This window comes from Carlito syrichta, unplaced genomic scaffold, assembly GCF_000164805.1.
Source record: "Carlito syrichta isolate Samal-C Ts95f unplaced genomic scaffold, Tarsius_syrichta-2.0.1 Scaffold308583, whole genome shotgun sequence".
In the NCBI taxonomy this organism is placed as follows: domain Eukaryota; kingdom Metazoa; phylum Chordata; class Mammalia; order Primates; family Tarsiidae; genus Carlito; species Carlito syrichta.
In genome coordinates, this window is record NW_007252679.1 from 318,006 (window position 1) to 342,859 (window position 24,854).

Consider the following 24,854-nt stretch of genomic DNA (forward strand, 5'->3'; position numbering starts at 1 on the left):
TTTAAAAAAAAAAAAAAAAAAAAAAAAAAAAAAATATATATATATATATATATAAAACCTTAGGTTAGAAAATAAATGGAAGACACAGCCAGGCATGTGAAAATCTGCAAGCTGACAGCAAGATTGATAAAGGGCAATTTCAAGTATTTAAAAGGCATTTCAAATGGCCGCCATTTGGTGTCAGGGCAAACCTGTATTATAAACCCAGCTTTGCCCTAAACCAGACCTGTGTGTGCGCCAGTGGCTTGTATCCTTGTAAATGTGACTCTAGTCACTAAGAAAATGCCTGTAACTATAAATGATGTTAGGAAAACACAGCCATTCATATTTTACTAAGCTTTCTGTGAAGATAACAGAGCCTCATGTGTTTAAACTGATAATTTTAAAATATGTGAAAAAATACTCATCTTTCAGAGATTTCTAAATAATCAAGCTTTTACAGTAGACACTCCAGCAACAAAATAATTAAAATGCATCAGAATCCCACCTTGGCAGTTTTTAGCTACACAAACTACTTCCAGAAGCAAATACATTTCCAGTTAGAGGCAATTATCCCTCATGAACGCAAAGATTTAAATTCAGCAGTATTTTTATACATGAAATGAATGTATGTTACACAGTGTTGGTGATAGACACCCTTCGCTTCCCAAAGAACATGATTTTGAAACTGGAGTCTACATTTAGGTAATACAGAAAAGGGCAAAGATATTTGGGCCTTTTACAAAACAATATCTATGAGCAGTAAACTAGTTGCAAAATCTCCAGAAGTTGAGCTTGTAATATTGTCATTAACATTGTGTACAAAGAAATTCCCACAAGGCTCTGAGATTCATATAATTATATAGGTGTCAGGGCAGCCAGGAGAGCTGGCTAATACGTTTAATCATTCCAACAAAAATCTGAATTCAATTCTGTGTCTGTTTTCAGACAGCCAGGGGAGAATTGAGAGAAAGATTTTTCTGAGTTTCTGAAATTGAAAAGATAAAAAAAGAAAGAGAGAGAAACAAGGCCTTGTCCTCATGATCTGTGCATGTGAAGCATGTAACCACCAAGAGGCCATGGATAGACAATGACATCCAAAATTATAGGATTTCCCAAAACAAATAAGGCAAATCTAAGCTATGAAATGATAGATAATAGTGAGAGTGTTGTTGGCGGGGCAGCATATTGTCAGTCTGCCTGGGTTCAAATCCCAATTCGACCAGAGTATGACCTTGAACAAGCTATTGTGACATCTCTAAACCTCGGATTTTTAATCTATAAAATAATACTAATTATCACACCTGATTCATAGGGTTATTGTGAAGATTCAGATGATGTAGGGGAAGCCCAGAGCAGATAATTTTGAACACACTCAGTAATTATTATATTTCTATTAGTCAGAAAGGTGACATGTACTTAAATATTTCATATCTTTAAAACTTGTTTCTTATAATATTATTAGGGGAGAGAGTGCCAAAGCATTTTTTTTTCATTTAGTTTTTCAACTCTTGTTTATTAAAGTCCTTTAGGCATTGGGAATACAGTGGAGAGTTATATTCCCTGTCCTCCAAAGACTAAGGAATTGAGGAAAACAATTACTGCAAAACATGGTAAGTACTCCAACTGGGGAAATTCTCTAAGAACACAGAGCCAGAACAGCTCACTTAGGCTCTCAGTGGGTCAGGGAAAGTGTTCCTGAAAGAAGTCATATTGGAGATGCTTCTCAGAGGATGAGGAGAGAGAGCCAGTGAAGAGGAGGAGAAAGACAGTTCCTGAACTTGCTAACAGACCTGCCGGAAAGCAAGCATGCTTTGTGGGAGGAAAGTAAATCTTTGAGGTTAGCTACGGGAGGGAATGCAGTGCAGAAAAGGGTAAGGATGAAGCTGAGATATGAGGGGAAGACCCTGTGAGCCAGAGGAAGAGACTACACTTTAATTACTGGCAACTGGGAATTGTCAGTGTGTTTGTTTGTTTGTTTGTTTGTTTGTTTGTTTGTTTAAATGAGTTGAGGGTCTCACTCTGTTGCCCAAGCTGGAGTGCAGTGGCACAATCATGACTACTCACCACAGCCTCAACCTCCTGGGCTCAGGCAATCCTTCCTCCTTAGCCTCCTGAGTAGCTAGGACTACAGGTGCATGCCACCTCACCCAGCTAATTTTTAAATTTTTTGTAGGGACAAGAAAAGAGATTGGTCTCAACTCCTGGGTTCAAGAAATCCTCTCGCCTCAGCCTCCCAAAGTGCTGGGATTACAGGCGTGAGCCACCACCATGCCCAGTCTGTCAATGGGTTTGAACCAAGGAGTAATGTGACTGTATTCTCATTTCTGAAGGATAATGCTCCTGCAGTATAGAAAACAGAGACAAGGATTCCGATAATGAAGATGCTGGGGAGGGAGCACAGCAAGAAGGGCACAGTGATTAGGCTGCAGCGGGTAGAACTGTTGGGCCGTGGAGTGAGCAAGAGGGAGGAACGGGCAACTCCTGAATTTCTGCCTTGGGAGTGGGGTGGGTAATGATTCCACTTACTTGAGCTAGGGATGCTGGAGGGAAAGGAGCTGAGGAAGGAGGAAGTGAAAGTTGGCAGATAAATTGTTTTCTTTGCATCCCAGAAACACTTGTAAGAAATCCAAATGGAAATGCTCAGAAGGCAGATATATCAAAGGGCTTTAAGAAGGACATTTTTGCTGAATCCAAACATGTGCATTCGATGTGTCCACTGCAGGACCCTGAGCTTGGGTGCAGACAGCAAGCAAGCATGCCATGAAGAAAGCCCAGAGCAACTTCAGGAAGCCAGTCAGGTCATCAGAAACACAGTCTGGTGGGGAAACTACAGATCAACTGCTTTGACTTGGGGCTCAGCGCTGTGCAGTGAGAAGCTCCTCCAGAACCAGCCAATCCGAATCTGCACACCAACCATTTGTTTAAGCCAACAAATCAATCTTCCTTGTGAAACTTTGTGGCTATGCCTTTAGAAGTCCCTCCCTTGCGTTGGATGGACCAAGTCTTCACTGGGGCTATTCTGTTTTGTATAGTATGAATAAATCCACTGTTTTAAACCTATTTTCTCCGTAGCTTAATTCTGCAGCAGATCTTTGCAGTTTGATATTCATTATTGCCTCAGTCTTTTTTTTTAAGTAGTTTAGAGCTCAAAAAAGAGGTTATTTTGGCCACCATTTAGTAGATTTCAGTTTTTTCAGTGCCTTAGAAGGAATTATTCACCTGGAATTTAAGGTCTGTGAATCTCTTGATTTTATGTGTTAGATGAGAATATGCAATTTCCCCCTGGGGAGATGGTATATAACATTCATCAGGTTCTCATTGTGCCTGAAATCCTTCACATTTAAAGACATACTTCTCTAGAGGCTGGCTATTTCCTCTTGACTATTATGCCTGCAACTACAGATGAGGTAAACAGTAATACTTTGGTTTATAAGGCATATAGTAATGAAGCTACTTCAGTGAGGAGATGACTGGGAACAACTATGTAATCTGCTTGATATTTTTGCTACAAAATATAAATACGTTATAAATAAGAGTATCAATAAACTCACTTTTCCTTGCAAAATGCCTACACTATCAATGTATGTGCTACAAAACTAGTTCTGTGGGATTCAATGAGGTTGTTTAGAGGAAAAAATATTTCAGGGTCAAATAATTTAGAGATGCTGGGTTCAATAAAGTTAAACAAGTTGTTTCTTCTCAAGTGAGATTTTTCAGAACTATTTATATGGTTATGCACATCATGACTCTAATGACTCACAATACAATCTGTGGCATTTTTTCATTTTATTTCTTATGCATAAATCCACAGGATTTTTTAATCTATTATTTCTAGCCTAGACCTTTTTTTTTTTTTTAAAGTTGGAATCTCACTCTGTCGTCCAGGCTGGAGTGCAGTGGCTCTGTTCACTGCCACTCCATTGTCGGCCTCCTGGGCTCCAGCAATCCTTCCGCCTCAGTCTTCCAAGTAGCCAGAACTACAGGTGCGCGTTACCACACCCAGCTGATTTTTTGTTTATTGTAGAGATGAGGTCTTGCCAAGTTGCCCGGGCTGGTCTTGGCAATGGCAATCCTCTCACCTCGGGACAATGTTTTTAAAAAACCAAACAATTACATACTAAAGAATTCAAACTGAAAAGTAGAAATTTGGCACTGTGGCTAGGATCAAGCATTCATTCATTTTACTAATATTTATTGTCCAAAACTTTTTATTTATAAATATCCACTGTATAACATGGTGGTTAAAAACAAACAAATAAACAAAACAGACATGGTCCCTATCTGCATGGCACTTATAAGGGGGGAACCCCAAACACCTGGAATTTATTTATTAAAAATTGTGTATTTATTCTTATATGTTTAAATTTCAGTCACCTTCAAAATACTCCATTTGATGCAATACACCTATTGAGACACTTTTTCTACTGCTCAAAAAAAAAAGGATCTTTTGATACCTTTTAGTGCTTCTGTTTTTTGTTTAACCTCTTCCACATTGGTAAAACATTTCCCCTTGAGGATTTTTTCCACCAGGGAAACAAAAAAAAAGTTGCTCAGGGTAAGATTGGGTGAATAGAGAGGGTAAGGCACAGGGGTCATGCTGGTTTTGGTCAAAACTGCTATGTGGCAGGTGTGCTTGCAAATTTTCCATCATGAAATGGGCAAATGCACTGAATCTTAAAAAAAAAAATTCCCTGAAACTGAATGCAGTCTCCCACAATAATGGGTACACTGTTGCCAATGGATTCCTCTAACAGCTAGCCAAGGAAGCCCATACTACAAGGGGCTCGCCCATCAAAAACCAATTCTGGAGGGTGTTTTTGTTTTTTGTTTTATTTTGTTTTGTTTGCCCCCCCACACACATATAATCAAGGGGGAGACAGAATCAGAAAAGAAAGCAAATTAATATGCAATTATACGTTGTGAAGAGTTCAATAAAGGTTATACCGAGGGAAAAAAAAAAAAGGAGGTAAGGGGTATACTTTACTGGTTGTTCAGAGAAGGTCTATCTGAAGACATGACATTTAAGCTCAGAATGAAAAGAAGTCTAGGCCAGGGAAGAGTGACTGCAAAAACCCAGAGGCATGAACGAGCCCGGCAGGTTCGAGGAGCTGTAGGAAGACTCGCGCCAGATCCTGGTCAGGGCAAAGAGCACTACAGCAGGTTGGGCAAATATTGATAGGCCCCAAAATATGTTGAATTTCAACCTAAGTACAAAGTAGAGCTTTTGAAGGATTTTAAGCAGGGAAGCCAATGAATCAGATTCACTATTAACAGCAAGAGGGAAAAAACCAGAAAGATCAGCTGAGTGGCTATTGTAATAGGCCAAGCAAGAAGTGCCTGGTTGTTTGGATTATGGTCATAGCAGTAGACGAAAGAGTACGCAGTTGAGGTGTATTTAGGAGGCAGAATGGAAAGGATTTGATGGTGGATTGAAAATCGAGCCTGAGCATGAGATGCAGAGGAATCGAGGATGACCCTGGAGGAGACCGGAACGTGACACTCCAAAGTATGAAGGACTGCTGAGCTGTTGCAAAAAATTACAAAGAAGCAGATGTAGGAAAGCATTCTGCCCTCCCTCTGTTTGCCTAAATATTTGCAGGACACGAATTTGCAAAGACAAACCCCCCCGCCCCTTTGCCAGAGAGAACAAAGGCTAACCACAGAAGACAACTCTAGACCTGTATGGCCTGGTAATGCCAGCAGAGTAATCTACAATCACAACCTTTACTAACTAGCCTTTATCTGCCTTCCCCTACGTTTCTCTGTCTTGAAACTTCTTTTAAAATGTACTGGGTTTTTTTGTTGAAGATACTATATGAGCTGGAATGTAAAGCCACCTCCTTGAGAGCTACTCATTCCCTGGGGGTCTCCCATGTATGTATGAAGTGTACCTGTTAATAAATTTCTATTTGCTTTTCTCTTGTAAATCTGTATTTTGTCACAAGGGTCTGTTCCAACTAAAAACTTATGAAGGTTGAAGACAAAATTATTTTTTCTCCCCTACAACCCTGGAGTCTGACTTGAGCAAGTGGGGACTATGTGTTAGGCCACCTGTGCGGTCCCAGATAACTCACCAGACTTTGGAGCATTGCCCTCTGCCTTGGGCTGTTTGAGTGGATGCACGACTTTAAGCTCACCAGGTGGTACAGATGATGGATTGAGGCTGATTCTAACCATATCCTTTCCAGTGTGTTTATTGGCTATCCAAATCTTCTTTGTTTTCCATGTCGAATAAAAGATACGGTCATCAAAGAGGGACATTGCAAACAAATTGTGCCTAAAAAACAACCGGAAAAACAAAAAGAATGACTGAGCATTTGTCCTTTGGCTCATTGAAGCTTCGTGTCACTTCAATTTATTGCCTAAATTTTAATCACCTACCTTTGCAATTGTTTCTCATTTAAGTTTATAAATTAAGATTTTATTTGTGTCACTATAATCTGAACTAATAGGATGTAATTTCTGGTTCAGATTCATTGCCTCATTTTTCTGTTAGTCATTACAAAAGTGTAGAAAAATAGGGAAGAAAATAGGAACATAGTAAGAGTGGGTTTCTAGTTACAACAATTTCACACTCTAATTTTTGCCTCTGGCCACAAGTTGGAATGTCAGTTGCTGGCATGACAGCAAATCAAATGAAAGATAGATGCTTATGTATGCTTATCACAGCATTCTTCACAGTAGTAAAAACATGGAACCAACCATGCTCCCATCAAAAGAGGACTGGATTAAAAAAATGTGCTACATATACATGATGGAATATTACGCAGCCATAAAGCAGAACAAAATCATGAACTTCACAGCAACCTGGATGGACTTAGAGTCTGTAATACTGAGTGAAGTATCACAGAAACAAAGAACTGAGTATCACATGTTGTCACTCATAAGCGAGGCTTGAACAATTATCGTAATACTATAAGAAAAGGATTGGCAGTAGCAGAAAACTGCTGGGAGAGAGTGGGGAAGTGGGATTGGCAGTAGTGGGAATCTGCCTGGGGAAGGAGGGGCACACCTCAACAACAAGGGTACTAGCATAATGAACATTTGTATACCTAATCCTGAATTGTACCCCACATCTTTAAAATAAAAATTTTTTTAAATTTTAAAAAAGAAAGGTGCTTCATAAAATATACAAACAAATTCCAAAAAATTAGCATGACCAACATGTGAGAACTTATATTCCAAATACTGCTGATTATTTTTATTTGCACTTATTTACATTATTTTCACAATAATCCCAAGAAACAGGTACAATGATTATCCCTACATTAAAGAAAACTGAGGGTAAGAGGAGTTATGTAATTGACCCAAAGTCACTCGTAAATGGTAAATCTGGGAATTGAATTCAAGCTTTTTGCACTTAAATATGCATACGCTAAACCACTATACCAATTTAGTTGACAAAAGTAAAATTCATTTATGTCACAGACTTCAAATGCTAATTGCTTTATTATACACCAAAAGCAAAACTTACTTCGTTTGATGTTTGCTAAGATGGACAGAACCTCCATCATAATCACAGGAACAAATATGAGAATTGCTTTCTTCTCTGTCATTCTGAAGCCAAAAGAGCCGCTTATCAAGCACATCCAATGATATAGCGATTATTTTCTCTGATGTCTCTAGCAGAGTCTTCACTTCCACACCATTGAGATCTGCTCTGTGAAGGCTGCCAGCCACCTCTGAAGACCAAAATATAAGCCTGAGGGCAAACACATTACATAGACCCAAAATTGAATGGGTAGTCAAATGGCCAATTCTCTCAATGTTACACCAGTCCCTAGTTTCTGTACAGGATGAGTTTGACTATTTTGAATGAAAATTCACTTCAACAAGTGTATATTGCCGTATTATAGAAACTGCATGTGATTTCAAGTTAGAAGGAGAATTATGCTTCTATAGCTGAAAACTGTGGTAGTGGGTGTTTTGTGGAGGGAGCCTGCCTCAGTTCAAATCCAGGCTACGGACCTACCGAAAATGGTGTCTGTGCGCTGTAAAAGAGGGGCTTGGTGTCAATGAGAAGGTCCCTTTGAATTCAAAATGTTATTCTATGAATCTTAATTAGATTTGGAAATACGTTTCAGTGTCTGAATACAGCAGAATTTACCTTTCTACTGGATCAACTGCTATATTTGCAGGATATTTTAAGGCACTTAAAAGAACATGCGAATTGTTTCCTTTCATATCTGTTACTGTAATGATTCCTTCCTGTTGATTTGACCAAATAATTTCTTCATTTATCCAATTTATTGCCATTCCAGAAACATTTTTCTCTATATTACACACTCTCTGCAAAATCAAATTTTACAATTGTCATTATTTCCCTATTCACAACAAAATTATTTTTATTGTTATGCATAAGAAGTCTGTTCTTTTGAGTATCTGTCACTTTATACATTCCCAAAATTATTTAAATGATAAAATAGTCACAGATATGGTGCTTTTGTTTTGATGCAGCAATATTAACCCCGCCCCTCCAAATAAATATTTCTGGGCAAAGTATTTATACCAACATTAAAACTGAAATTTATCTTATACGCTATTGAAATTAGGCAATCAACCATAACATATGAACTATTTCAACTCTAGTACTGGCAGAATATCGATGATACGTAAAGACAATTTATTTCCTAATGGAATTTTCCAGATCTTCACCTGAACTCAGTCCCCAGCTTTGCCAAATTCTGAACCATGAAGTTGATGAGATTCTTGTCAGGGCCCCCATTTTTTTCCTGGCCTCCTCCACCAGACCCCTTCCTTACTACAGTTTCTTGTGCTCTCACACTGTGACCAGAGTAAAAGGACTTCTCTTTATGCAACTTAGGCTATGATAAAAAGGTCCAGACAACCTTTTCTCATCTCCTAATTCCAGCCATGGGCAGGTAAAATGACCTTCTTGGAGGATGGAAGTTACAAGGTGGGCAGAAGCCCTGACTTATACCATTGCAGATTTCATGGTGTAAATATTCCCATGATGGGCGGATTTCTGACTACCCACTGAAAGCCATTGAACTTGGAGATGGATCAAAATTGTATCATCTCATGAGCTTGTGCTAGTCCTCCATTTCATACAAGGAAATCTAACCAATTGGTTTTACCAATTGCTAAATTATAATTATTTATAAATTAGCTCACCCAGGTAAATTGTTTGCATTTTAACCTTTGACCTTTATAAACAATGTTTTAATCCACAGGTGGTGGAATATAGTGGTGGAATTTTAGGCCAATCCTTTCCTAATGATTTTACATAAATTCTCAATTATTTGAAATTTTTTCTTGTTCTGTGACAGAAAACCCTCCAGATTATTAGACTCAAGGTTTTGAAACAGACTAGCAGATGGCTGGAGAATAATGAGTAGCCATTCTTGTTAAAAGTGAGATTAGCAAGTATTAGAGATGTGATCAAACAAATTAGTACCTAATTAAAGCTTTTAAGAATAATTGGCGGGAGAGAGGTTTGGTTAAAAAAAAAAAAAAAACAGTGGGCACTTTGTATTGGGAATAAATGCCTAAGGTTTCTCTAGTCACGTGCTCTTTCTAATCCATCTCCAAAGAATTGAGAGAACATTTCTCCTGGGACTCATTTAAGGGCTCTACTGGCTAAAAAGAAAGATTAAGGATCTTTTGTATGTACTTGAAGTAAAACACTTTGTATCTGTCATTCACTTTTTTTTTCCAGAGTGCAAACACCTTGAGAATTTAAAAAAAAAAAAGTTCTTCCTACATAACAGGACCCATGATAGAGATTTTATATGGATAAAGCAGAGTATCTCAACCTCAGGACTATTGATATTCTGGGCTGGATAATTCATGACTATGAGGCTGTGCTGCATCTTATGTTTGACAGTATCCTGGCCTCTACCCACTAGACACCTGCAACACCTCAACATTCCTACGTCACCTAGTTGTGACAATCTAAAATGTTTCCAGACATTGCCAAATGTCCCCTAAGGGGCAAAATCGTGCACACACCACACCCTCATCACTGTGTCCTTGACTGAGAACCACTGGGGTATCATACAAATGTTAAAAAAAAATTATGCAAATAATCTATCTCAGTGATAAAATGATCTGACTTAGTAAACTTAGATATTTTCAAAATTACATTCATATCCTCACTTTCTCCTTTTAGGGTTTCTTGATATCAGTTTGTGAGCTTATTCAATAATATTACCATAGATGTAAGTTAAATAAATATCTGCATTTGATAGACACATATTTGAACCAAAATATAATTTCTGTGTATTTATATGCTAAGAATTCAACATATTGTATTTGTCAGTCTGTACAAAAATCTCTCAAATACTGAGGCTAAAAGGAATTTACCTCTGGGCTTGACCCATTCAGAAAAACTCTTTGCAAAAGTTGCCTTTCTAAATCCACCCAATACACTCTTTCCTCATTGTAATGAAAATCCATGAGCACAGAGATGCCAGCATCCATCACCAATTTTTCATGGTTCGTTCCTTCCAGGTCAATCCTAAAGATATTATTTCCATGGGAGAAAATTAAGAAGGGTGCAGGACCTGAATGGAAAGAAAAAAACCAAACTGTGTATTTCAATATTTTATCTGATTTAGATAAAATACTTCCCTACAACAACCAACACAGGCAGAAATAATATTTAAATCCTAGTTTTATGCTTCCAAAAAGGCCTTCTGTATAGAAAATAAAGAGTTCCTGTAGATGCTCACAACTAATTTTGTAAGTCATCTTCTCCACAAACAGATTTAAGAAATGAACATTGCCAAATTATGAAAAATAGACATGTTTTACTCTTATCCATAAAATGCCTATGTATGTTCAAAAAGAAACCAGCCACTGCATTTTATTGTAGAAAGAATCTATATGAATGTAAATTTTAATTACATAAAATGATACTAAAATTAGAGATATTATCATTTTGGAAATGGACTCTACTCTTCCCTTCCCTTACCTTATGACTGGGACCTTCAGGGTAATGACATGGAGGATGGTGAAAACTAGAGAGAGGTCTTAAGGAGAAGTGAGGTGGGATAGTAAGTACAAGAGTTTGTGATCTCTGTTTCATCCCACAAGAAGCAGGAAGCAAGTTGCTAAAAATTTAGCAAATTCTGCAGAGAAAAGCAGGCCTTCTGCCTTCTTGATCACCTGATGATTTTTTTTTTTTTTTTGAGTCAGTCTCACTCCATCTCCCAGGCTGGAGTGTAGTGGCACACTCATGGCCACTCCAGCATCAACCTGCTAGGCTCCAGCAATCCTTCTGCCTCAGCCTCCACATCCAGTTAATTTTTTATCTATTGTAGAGACAAGGTCTTGCCAAGTTGCCCGGGCTGTTCTCTAACCCATGAGCTCAGGCAATCCACTCGCCTCGGCCTCCCAAAGTGCTGGGATTACAGGCTGAGCCACCGAACCCGGACAATCATCTGATGATTGCAAATGGAACATGAGCTCATTCTGCAGCCCAGATGTTCAAATGAAGACAAATCCATGGTCCTCAGGACTCTCTCCTACTCCCAGTCACTTCCCTAAAGACAAAGAAGATAAAAGCCAGTTGCCAAGACCCCCTTGAGGCACTTCTCATTCTAAGACTGTCCATATCCCTCTCCTTTGGAGTGTGTACTTTACTTCTTCAAGGGAGCTCTCCTCACTTCCCATCTTTTTAAGTGTATACTTTCACCTTTATAAACTCTTTGCTTTGCTCACCGACCTGGTGACTTGCTCTGAAATTCTTTCCTGTGGCAAAGTCAAGAACCTGGACAAGAGTTAAGGTCTCTTTTCTCTCTTTCCTTTAGAGACTGCCTCTCTGACAACAGAAACAGGAAAAATTAAACTACTGGCTTGTAAACATTCTGAAATATCTTCATCCTCAGCTTTGCCACATAAAATATAGGATTCCTAGTTAAATTTGAACTCCATATAAATTTGCATGTGTCATATTTATACTAACAAATTATTCTCTATTTACTTAAAATTCAAGTTTAACTGGGTACTTTGTATTTTTTTTTTTTTTTTTTGAGTTGGAGTCTCACTCGGTCGCCCAGACTGGAGTGCAGTGGCCACTCCCCGCCACTGCAGCCTCAACCTGCTGGGCTCCAGTGATCCTTCCACCTCAGCCTTCCAAGTAGCCGGAATTACAGACATGCGCTACCACGCCCGGCTGATTTTTTGATTTATTGTAGAGATGACATCTCACTGCCCAGGCGGGTCTCGAACCCACAGGCTCAGGCAATCCACTCACCTCAGCCTCCCAAAGGCACGGGATTACAGGCTGAGCCACCGAGCCCAGCTACTTTGTATTTTTATTTGCCAAATCTAGGTGGTACACATCCCTGGATTTCTTGGTTCATGTGGGCCTTGGTATCCTAACTCTATATATGGGGTTCTGCCCTGTTCTAGGTGATGGCCACCTATCCACTTTGAAGCCCCAGTACTCAATATCTGCTTGGGAATCTGACTCCTTTTTGGAAAACCTCAGCACCAATTACTGGCAGATTCTACACAGAGCTAGCTTTTGATGCTCCAGAGATGATTCCAGGGGATGGTTTCATTCCCCGCAGCTAACTTAAATTCCTTAATCTTTCTGGACCACAGGTGAGGAGACTTGGACCACTCGACCTTCAGAAAGCGATGGAACCACTAGCATTAGTAGGGAATTGGGGGAGAAGTCTAACAAATTCTTGCTTTCCTGCTGGGCTTACTTCATTCTGTTTTAACTTTAAAATGTAATTTCTTAATGTGGCTCAATAAATGTGTTTATTGTTCTAAGGATTAAACAAAATGATGGATTAACACCCTAGCTCAGGGACTATTCTAGAGTCAGAAAACATTAACTCCAGTTAAAAGAATCCATCAGAATAAAGCTACAAAACACATGGAGATCTGTAAGATCATGAGAGTTTGAAATAGGTACCAGCATAGATATCTAAGAGAATAGCTCAGATTGGTCTTCTCCAGATCCTTGCAATAATACAAACCCTCCTGCACAAATGTGTGTGTATGTGGAGGCAGAGGAAAAGCACATTCCACTGATCTCCAGTTGTAGAATCACAGAGACATCTTGGGAGAGAGGGAAAGGGTAATGGAGGAGAGCCAGGAGGACTTGTGTCCAGTCCTGCCCCACCAGTTTCACTTTTGTGGACATCTCACAGCATCTCCTCTGCCTATATCAGAGGATTATTGGGGAAAGAAAATGAAATTATAGATGTGAAAGTATTTTATTAATTGTGGAGGACTACACATATATCATTTGCCATTGCTTTTTATTACTACCAGGATTTCATGACATAGATCATGTGACTGTTCAAATCTGAACCTAGGGACTGGAACTTTGGTATAACTCATCGCTAATACAGTAATTATTCATGGAGAAAAGGAAGATACTAGGAAAAGCCACCTCAAACCCATGGCTACTAATTCATGGACCATAGATTACTACTAGCTTATAGATTTATTGGTGGGTGTCCTCTTTGCTGTCATGCATTCTCTATAGCCTGAATAAATGTGTACCATACATAGTAGTAATTTTCTAATGCTTTCATACTTAATGAGATCAATAAAACATTTTATATAAAAATATCACTAAATAGGAGGTTTTCATGTTAAAAAAAAAGGAGAAAGACACTAAACATGTTAATGTTCCTTTGTATATAATAGGTACTCAAAAATTTTTAATTAATCAAAAAATTAATAAAGAAATAATTGTTTTGTTTATTTTTTTGTGCTTTTACCAGTAGACACAAAGCCATAGAGACTAACAGCTCTATTAAATTTATAAAAGAATAGTTTATTCTATAGTATTTATTTTATTTTACTAATAATAATAACAAATTTTCACATCCTGAACTGATTTATCCTCAATGTAACACCATGAACTAGATAGGTCAGATATTAAAGTCAATACGTCACAGAGAAAAGAGGAATCTGAAGAATACCTAAATTCATAAAACAAATCATAGAATTAACTTTTGCAATGTAAAAAATAGAGTAAGTATTTAAAATATCAAATTAAAACACAAATAATTGGGATATCTTGGGAGAGAGGGAAAAGGTAATGGAGGAGAGCCAGGAGGACTTGTGTCCAGTCCTGCCCCACCAGTTTCACTTTTGTGGACATCTCACAGCATCTCCTCTGCCTATATCAGAGGATTATTGGGGAAAGAAAATGAAATTATAGGTGTGAAAGTATTTTATTAATTGTATTTTATTTGCAGATTTTGCGCAACAAAGGGTGACTCATAACATCCAGTTCATAATATCTTAGAAATATCTTTAGACATTTTCAAACTCAGTGTTTCTCAAAATTGTTTTTTCTAAAGTTGCCCCTCTGTGAGTTTGTGCATGTGTGCAGTGCATATTGTGTGTGTGTGTGTGTGTGTGTGTGTGTGTGTGTGTGTGTGATATAAATCCCTTCTCTTGATGTTCCGATTAACTCATTAGGGCTGGGCTAAGGGATACCATATGATTTTTTGAACAAGACACTCCAGGTGATTCTCATATCTTGATCAACTGGGAAAACGTGGATCTAGTTAAGAAGAGGAGATTCAGTGATGTTCCCAAAGTCCTGCCACTAGCTGGTAGTAAGAGTTGGAATTAGAACCTCAGGTCCTTCCTTCCTAACCCTGTATTCTTTCCAAGTCTTTTCTGCCTTGATCTAGGTTGTCATGTGTCAAGACATTACAATCTTCATTTTGCATGTATTACTGATTCTAATTCCACTTCCCTCAAAGCTCTGTTTATTTTTCTACACTGTCAGCATCATTTGATGTAAATAAGGGCCCAAGCTATATTTGTAGAAATGAAATATAATCTAATTTTTAAAAATATGAGGTTAAATGTGGTGGCTCATGCCTATAATCCTCCACTTTGGGAGGCCAAGGCAGGAGGATTGCTTGAGTCCAGAGTTTGAGGCCAGCCTAGGCAACATAGTGAGACCTTGTCTCTACAAATACATTAAAAAAAAAATTAGCTGGAGTGGTGGCATGTGTCTGTAGTCCCAGTTACTCAGAGGCTGAGGCAGAAAGATGACCTGAGTCCAGGAGGGTAAGGTTGCAGTGATCATGCTACTGTACTCCAGTCTGGACCGCAGAGTGAGATTTAAAACAAAACTTTTAAGAATTAGGCTTGACGAAATAGTAATTTTCTGTTCTACCACTGGAAGTGATAAATATGGTAATATTTTTTCAGACCTTTCAGGGACTCAGTAAACACCGGTGTGTGGTACCATCTGTGGATTTGAATGTCAGCAGGGTGTGTGTGTTTGAACAGCTAAAGCTTTCCCATACCAAAGCCTACAGCGTTTACTTTGGGTGCAGTTCAGTAAGAGGGAAATGCACAGAAAATAAAACATCACTTCTAGGAAACGCAAACCCCAAACAGCAGACAGATCACAGCAAATCAATTGGAAACTTCGACTTCTCAACCTAAGGGTTAGTAGGAGACCTTCAGGAATTAGAACAGAGTCCAAATGTTTGGAGCATATTGAAGACATTACTTAGTCACTACAAAGGACTGGGCCTCTATCACACAGAGGGTCAGTTACAAAAAGGAGGTTTGACTGAAGTGGGTAGCAGAAACAGAACATTTCACAGCATTTAACTCTTCAGCGTGTCATCCTTTCTGAGTCTGTGGACATGGACACAGGTGAGTGAGGAGAGAAATGTCTTCTGTAGGCCTTGAGGGAAAAGACTCAGGAGAGTCAGTTAACATAATAGGCGACAGAATGAGACTCAAACTCTAACTCAAAAAAAAAAACAAAAAAAAACAACAACAAAAATATATATATATATGATGAACAAGAAATTCTAGTCTTCTCTTGGGCCAACACTGCCATCTGCCCTTACCACCATAGGTTTCTTGTCCCAACTATGGAGACGGACTGAAGGTTCACAAGTCGAAGACAGTGAAAAGGGAGTTTCTGAACCTTCCAGACTCAATGGCACCATGAGAAAAAAATGTAGTTCCAAACTGCTGGACCTACCTGAGAAAGCCTGATGCCTCCTACAGGGTTCCCGTGAGTCCCTTATGGGAGTCATGTATTACAACTTCCCAGGGACTGCCTTGAACAATAACTTGGGTTTTATGAAGTACAGAAAGCTTTATTTCACTCTGAAAGACTATCTCATCTTCTTTTTCAATTATGGTACTCAAGGGGGCACAGATTTACTTTTAAGGTAATCACAGCTTTCTCCTCAGTTTATTCACTAATGTCAAAATTCAGGTAATGTGACAGAGGAGCCAGGTGAGTTAGAAACAATACACTCAGGCCGGGCTCAGTGGCTCAGCCTGTAATCCCAGCACTTTGGGAGGCCGAGGTGAGTGGATTACCTGAGCCCGTGGGTTCGCGACCCACTGGGCAACTTGACAAGACCTCATCTCTACAATAAATCAAAAAATCAACCGGGCATGGTAGCACGCGCCTGTAGTTCCAGCTACTTGGAAGGCTGAGGCAGAAGGATCGCCGGAGCCCAGCAGGTCGAGGTTGCGGTGGCCGGGAGTGGCCATTCCACTCCAGTCTGGGTGACAGAGTGAGACTCCAACTCAAAAAAAAAAAAAAAGAAAGAAAGAAACAATACACTCAGAAAGAAGAGTCAGGAGATTTGACTTTGTCTTAATTCTGTAAAGAATGCTCTGGAGCTCATTTTGCTTCCTGAAAACTGTGAATGAAGATTGCCACCCTAGCCCCTGAGAAGTGGCAGAAATATGTCATCTAGAATAGAAAATATCCCTGAGCCAATCCCCATCTGCATTCACTTAAGCTGAAGAGGCTTACTCCCAGTTTCTCAGAATAGTAACTGAGACTAGCAGGCTCTGCAAAATTAAACTTGTTTTTCTTCTTTCAGTGGGACTTCTCAGAGTCTTTAATAAGCTATTACACATTTTAACACCCCAAGAAGGTGGGTAGTGAATTTCAGCAGAAGAGTAATAGCCAACATCTTGTGTGTTATTTCTGGGTAGCACACAGAGTGCATTGTTTCATTTAGTTAGATAACACTGGGAGGTAAGTGCTCGCCTCAGCTCCATTTTACAGATGACTCTGACGTTTTGAGCAGTTAACTTGCCACAGGTCACAAAACAGCAGAGTAGGAAGCTATGTCTTTCTTATCACAGATCCTCACTTTATGCACCAGTAGTTGCTTAGTGTGTTGTAGGAAATGGTGTTCTAGGCATGTTCACCACAAGGCTGGATTCTCTAAATCCAACTTCCAGAAACTATAAAGTAAACAGAGTCCTATGATTACATCACCTGGATGATTTATGTCTCATTCTATAATTTATTATGTTCTACATATAATACAGCCTTTACATTCCTTGGCTTATGACTCATTCCTCCATCTTCAAAGCCAACAGTGTGGCATCTTCAAATCTCTGTTTCCATGGCCTTCCTTCCTCCTTTGACAATCTTGACTCTCTTTTATTAAGACCCAGAATAATCACTCTATGTCAAGTTTACATCTGTGAAGTAGCCTTTGCCATGTAAAGTAACACTCACAGATTCCAGGAATTCAGATATTGATATATTTGGGGGCCATAGTTAGCCCAAAATAGTTAATGACGTTGAAAAACTTTTCATGGATTGTTTGTCATTCCTTTATCCTTTTTGGTGAAGTGTCTTTTTAAGTTTGTCCACTCTTTAATTGGGTTATTTGTTGTCTTATTATTGCATTTGAAAGTTTTTAAAACATATTTTGGATGCACATCTTTTGTCAAATACATGATTGCAAAAGTTTTTGGGGTTTTTTTTTTTTCTTCCAGCATGAGCTGGTCTTTCTATCCTCTTGATATTGCTGTAGGAAGAAGAAAAGTTTTTAATTTTGATGAAGTATAATTTATCAATTTGTTTATTCTATAGATAATGCTATTGGTGCCATTTCTATGAACCTTTTACTTAACCCTAACCCTATGACACAAAGGTTTATTTTATGTTTTCTTTTACAAGTTTTATAGTTTTTTTGGTTTTTTTGGAGGGGGTTGGAATGTCAATCTGTCACCCAGGCTGGAGTGCAGTGGCATACTTACAGCTACCCCAGCGTCGACCTGCTGGGCTCAGGTGATCCTTCCCCCTCAGCTTTCCAAGTAGCTGGAACTACAGGTGTGTGCTACAACACCTGGGTAATTTTTTGATTTATTGTAGAGATGAGGTCTCACCAGGTTGCCCAGGCTGGTCTCCAACCCCTGGGTTCAGGCAATCCTCTTGCCTCCGTCTCCCAAAGTGCTGGAATTACAAGCTTGAGCCTGGCCTAAGTGTACACACACACACACACACACACACACACACACACACACACACACACAGCAAAACTCAGAGGTCACTATCCTGACCTGTCTACTGAGTTTTGCTCCCATGTTGTTAACTCTTTGATGAACATCTCCAGTTGGGAACATCCCACAGCCCCAAAGTTTATCTTCAGTTTAAAAGCTGAGATTATGTAACACCTTCTGATTAAATAAATTTTCAGTAAATTTGCATTTACTGAAAACTTGACTTTTAAAAATCAATTAAAAAATTTAGTTGGAAGTCCGGTATGTTTTGATATTTGGTCTTTGATAGTTGTTGTAGACAGAAATGAGATTTCACAATTATGTCTATATCAAATGAAAGAAATGCTTCATTGGTTATGTTGATAAAATCACAACATATATTTTTTAATTACACCCATCAATTATTTGCAAATTTTATTAAATTAGATCAGTAAATTTCTACCTTCCTAGATTTTAATCAGTAAATGCTAACTAATCAGAGGGTGTTACATTTTATATTTTTAACAAATGGATTGAAGAGGGCAAAAAATCTTTATTTAGAAGATTTTTTTTAAATAGCCTAGAAAGCTATTTACAAATGTTTTAAAAGTGCAGACATAAGAGTTTTTAATAGGTAACATATTTGCATTGATTCAACAATAAAATCACACAACAATGAAAACATTTCCAACATCTATTTTCAAACTGCTTTTTTCATATGCAAATTTCTTGCAATTAGTAGTCACTTTCTCACTTGTTAAAATGTCATCTTTAACTTAAAGGAATAAAGTTTTGTTGTGCTTGTTATTTGGAGGGCAGCGTACTACTGACATCTTTCTGTAATCACAAAAAAAGTAAAAAATTTTAAAACACTGGCCCTTTAAAAAAAATGTGTCATTTGATTGTTCTGTGTGCTTTGCTTCAAGATGCTTTGTGGAAAACATGTAGGACAAATATTTTCTTTCTTTTGTTTTTTTTTTTTTTGAGTTGGAGTCTCACTCTGTCACCCAGACTGGAGTGCAGTGGCCTCTCCCGGCCACCGCAACCTCGACCTACTGGGCTCCGGCAATCCTTCTGCCTCAGCCTTCCAAGTAGCTGGAACTACAGGCATGCGCTACCACACCCGGCTAATTTTTGATTTATTGTAGAGATGAGGTCTCGTCAAGTTGCCCAAGCAGATCTCGAAACCTCAGGCTCAGGCAATCCATTCACCTCAGCCTCCCAAAGTGCTGGGATTATAGGCTGAGCCACTGAGCCCGGCCGGGACAAATATTTTCATGAGTTACTTCTCATGGTACAGAGTATAATAGAGACTGTCTTGTTTTTGTAACACTAACAACATGAATGACATTCCATAGCATTTTCTGCAATTCTAGTTCCAACTTCTTTGCTACACAGCCTCTCTGAAGACTATGGTGAACTTCTGTATGGGGTCCTCTGTGATCTCACCCCAAAATTTTTTTTGATGTTCCAGTGAATGGTTCACTGTCGCTGAATACAGTTATACTATTTTTTCATGAAACATTTTTTAATATATAAAGAAGTAATTTCTGACCTTTGAGGATTTTCACTGAGAAAATTTCTTCTCTGATGCATTTTTCCTTTATTGGCTCAAGAAAAAGGATTGTAGTTCTCTGAGCATTTCATTGTTGAAATAGAGAGGTATGTATGAGAGCAGTTAAGATTACTGGAGACAGAATAGTCATGTTGACTATTGGCTTTAATACTATGCTGTGTGATCTTTAGCTCATTTCTTAACCTCTCTGTGCCTGGGTTTCTTAATCTTCAAAAAATAAAATGGGGATAATAGTAATTCCTCATGGGATTGTTATAAAGAATAAATGAATTAATTTATGTAAAGTACTTAGAATCTAGCCTGACACATAGTTAATTTTCAGTATGTTGACTACTAGTTTCTAGAAAATACCATAAGCTGAGATATATTAGAAACATCTTTACTCAAATGTATAATTTTTTAGCACTTATTTCATTGGATTTTCAATGATGCTTTCTGTGCAGTTTCCAACAGTATTTGCTGACAAAGGAACATATTTTAATTTGTTGTCATGTGATTTTTCATGTATTATTTTAGCAATAGTTCACCACCATAGAAAGCAGGAAGATCAAGTGCTTCAATAAGAGTTTGAGGCTTTTCCTCTTTTCCAATTATGTAAGTGACCTTGAGAGGCTTCTGTCTTTTTATCATTAAGCTTAGTAAACATAGGTCTTCTAACTTTGGGCATGGCTGTAAAAAGTATTAAAAGTTGTTTTCATATTCCTATTTTAAAATATCTTGCTTGTCCTGATGGCTTAATGTTATCACTCGCTAGTACTTCAAGGCATACTTTACACTTTTTGCAAAGTTCATCAGTTTTAAAAATGAAATCTGTAAAGATTTACAGTTCTTATGTAAGCAAAAAAGGGCTCATTCTAGGAAGAAACATGTCAAGACTGCCCTTCCTGAATTATTCTCTGGGTCTGCAATATTAGTATTGTCTGTAATCTTTAGCTTCTATGTAGCAAGTTTTCTTCCTTTTAGGGGGCGAGAGTTGGAGTCTTACTCTGTCGCCCAGGCTGGAGTGCAGTGGCACGCTCACAGCCACCACAGCCTCCACATGCTGGGTTCTGACAATCTTTCCATATCAGCCTTCCAAGTAGCTGGAACTACAGGTGCATGCTACCACGCCCAGTTAATTTTTTGATTTATTGTAGAGATGAGGTCCTGCCAAGTTACCTAGGCTGTTCTCAAACCTGTGGCCTCAGGCAATCCCCTCACCTCGACCTCTCAAAGTACTGGGATTACAGGTTTGAACTACCGTGCCCGGTCTATGTAGCTACTTGTTCAGTTTTGTGTAGGTTAGATAAAACCAAATAATATGATCCATAAGTCATCAGATAAACTGCAAACCATCCCTAATCTGGCCCCTGAATTTTGGAGCCTTACTGTTTCCTCAGGATATCACCACTGTCAACCCAAGTACATAGTTAATGTTCAGTAAGTACTTGCTGACTTGATTTAAATAAACTCTGGTGTAAGTCATATAAAAGAAAATGGATTTTATCGATTCAATCCTATTTTGAAAGTGCTTTCAACATAAAGAACTAGATATATTTAGAAACTTTCCCTAAACCAACTTAAAATTATTGCTACCTTGGTGGAAAGAACTAATAAAATCATTACATAGGGGAGCTTTTAACAATCAATCTAAGGAGGTGTCACGTGTATTGCAAATTTTTCAGAATAAGATTCCAGGGTCCTGAGCAGTAGGCTCATAGGATCCTGACGAGCTACTTCATCTGTCTAACCCTCAGCCTCTCATGTGCAACATGAATCAGTTGGGCTAGAGAATCCTGAGAGTTCTTTCTAACTTAACATTTATCAGTTGAATTTCTATCCTGTCTGCATTTTAGAATCTAATACTCTCCTTGTTTGTGGCATTTTGGCAAAGAGACCTAAGCTTGTGGTTAATTCCTAGATAAATGTTAATTCATTTTAACCTCTACTTTCTGGGAAGTGTTTCCTTCTCTCTGTTTCTTGAAACTTTAAATACCAAATCTATAATATGCCATTATGAGCTTTACTAAAGGAAGTAAAACAAACAACCTCCCACCAAGTGACACTAAACACTAAAAAATTAATCAATTGATCAGATCTATAAAAAATGTGTCAGAGGTACAAAATTTGGTGAGGGTCTTATTTATAGCTAACACAATTATCTTCACCTTTTACCACCTTTAAATTATGTCCCTCAAGTTACAAGGCTACACATAAATATTTGCCCACACATACTACATTCTGAGTGTTTCCAGACAAATAGTCAAAAATTAATAAGTGTCGGAGTCTTAATGTTCCCCGAGTCCAATTTCATTGTTCTCAGTAATCCCATCTTGGTTCTGGGGCCTCACTATATGTGTAACTACAGAGAAAAAAATATATTCCATAAAATTTCCTTGGAATATTGAAGGTAAATATAACAAATAGAAAAATCATTAATTGGAGAATTTGTGCCATACTTTATCATCAAAATAATAACAAATCACAAAGAACTCCCTGGGTAAGATGATTATTAGGACTTGGCTCATCCCAGGAAACCAACTTCAGACTTCAATAAGCATCATTGAAAATTTGAAAAAATAAGTATTGGAAAAATTACACAAAGTCAAGGTGTTTCTAACATGTCTCCGTTATGGAATTTGGTAGAGAGTAATAGTCAATATTTCTGAGAACTCACTACCTGTTAGTTAATGAATTATTAGAATTAAGTTATTTAGGCTTCATAACAATTCTTTTAGGTTTATATTAGCACTCATATCAGATACATAATTAGACCTTATCACTTTCAAAAACTGAGACCTAATGACATGCCAGACATAGGACATTGACTAAGAATGTCAATGTCCAATGTGCAAAGTAAGGCAGCAAGCAAGTATGACATTAGACCCTGCTCAAAATGGCTCCATTTTTTTTTCACGTGTAACAAGATTAATACACTGTGTAAAGAACCAACCAGAATTCGCTCCACCTAAAATACATCCTTTATTTCAAAATGGCACTTCATCCCATCTCTTGGAAATAATAAAGCTGGCAATTTCATATGCATTGACATAGCTTATGTTAAAGAGGATGTTTAGTTTCTGTCTCAGAAGGTAACACATCATTATTGAAATACAGTCACTAATTGTCCTCTTTTGGGCATTATTGGGTGTTTTTTAAATGCATTGAGATTCTAGGCAAAAATTTTTTTTCAAATACCTAATTGTTTTCCCTCTTAAAATTTTGCCATGATTCATTAGAATAACATGAAAGTTTCAATAGGTTATTAAAATCTGTTTCCCAAAATTTAATAAGCCTTTTGATTCACTCAGTATTTAACATCCTAAACAAGATTGCTTGAATCTATAAGATATAGATTCAATTAGGGTAAACTTATAGGGTAAATCAATTAGGCACAGTGGCTCATGCCTGCGATCCCAACATTTTGGGAGGCCAGGGACGGAGGATCATTTGAGGCCAATCTGGGGAACATAGCAAGACCCTGCCTATACAAAAAAAAATTTTTTTTTAATCAGCCAGACATGGTGGCCCACACCTATAGTCCTAGCTACTCAGGAGGCTGAGGCAGGAGGTCACTTGAGCCCAGGAGTTTGAGGTTATAGTGAGCTATGATCACACACCACTGTGCTCCAGCCTGAGTAACAGAACAAGACCCTGAAAAAGAGAAGGAAGGAAGGAAGGGAGGGAAGGAGGAATGGGGGGAGGGAGGGAGGGGGGAAAGGAAAGGAAAGAAAGATATACTTCATAAATAAACATTAGAGATAGGATTAAGATGGCTGATGAGAAACATTCACGTGGAATGAGCCAAAATAGAGAAAGTTCCTCAAAACTTGGAGGAAGGAGACCAGTAGCACACTCCATGATTCACCAGAGAAGCAACAAGATCCACAGAGTGCAATGAAGAGAAAAGTCAGTCAGCCTAGCTTGGAACTAGGAAGACTGGGATCATTGCACAAACCATAAGCAGCCTCTGGAGTGAGTGAGGGGAATTCAGGAGTTTTGTGCTCCTGCCATGCACTTTGAAGGCCCTCTGAGCCTTGCAGAACTCCAGGTTCTCACAGGAAACTGCCTTATCTACAACTGTGTTCTACTGAAACCCATATGGAGTGATGCAGGAAAAAAAGCCATGAATGGATCCAACAGCCATTTCCACAGGAACTCAAGCCTTGCTGCTGGCTGCTTTCTAGCCAGTTTGGGTAGGAAAGGGAAGACCTGACACTTTTAGTTGCACCAAGGGCAAATCTGCTGCAGTAGACAGTTCCTAGCTGGGGCAGCTCCCATAAGAAGACCTGGAGAGGTAGCATTTTTACATTCTGAAAGCAGACTGACATTGCCATAGCAGCCTTTCACCTTTCGTGTAAACCTTTTTGTATAGTATCTGCACAACATGGCAGTGTTACCCCAGTGATTGGGGACTTGTTCCCAGTCCCCACTAGGGTAGCCAATAGTGCACACAAGTGGGGAGCTTGAGTGCTTTTCCCACCTGCACTCCCCGTGGAAGCGCAAAACAGAGAGTTCAAGCCCTGTCCATCACCTAGGTTAGTAGAGTATTTCTTGGGTAAACACAGGCTAAGCAGAAAGCCCATAGCCACCATCACAGCCAACTCCCTCCCACAAGCACCACATCCTGGCCAGAGGTCAACTGGCACTGCTCATATCTGACATACCTCAGCTTTTGGGAAGGTCTTATCCCAGGCCACAGCTAATACCACTATCCAAGCCACTCAGGATACCTTGAGCCTATACAGGTATCTAGCACAGCACCACCACAGCTAGAAATTGAGACACTCACCACACCAAGGCTACATATTACCAAGTGAATCCTACAGTACTTACATCAGCTTATTGCCCAACTCACATAAGAAGAAACAGTCTAATCAAATGAGAAGGAATCCGAAAAATAATCCTGACAACATGAAAAAACAGAGTTTTTCAGCACCCCGAAAGACTACACTAACTTCTCAGCAGTGAACCCTAGCCAAAATGAAATATTTGAAATTCCAGAGGTAGAAAGATTGATTATAAAATTGTTCAATGAGATTCAGGAGGAAGTTAAAAACAAGCATAAAGAAATTTTAAAAATTATTGAGGGCATGAA

The 24,854-nt window shown here is 38.6% G+C and overlaps 1 protein-coding gene across 1 annotated transcript in view; it reads right to left on the minus strand.

The window, feature by feature from the left end:
• EGF (epidermal growth factor) overlaps positions 1-24,854 on the minus strand; it is a 109,365-nt gene that overhangs the window by 69,056 nt on the left and 15,455 nt on the right. The window contains 4 exon segments of the mRNA XM_008065511.1: positions 6,057-6,259; positions 7,457-7,684; positions 8,090-8,271; positions 10,309-10,508. Coding sequence (XP_008063702.1) covers positions 6,057-6,259; positions 7,457-7,684; positions 8,090-8,271; positions 10,309-10,508 — 813 coding nt within the window.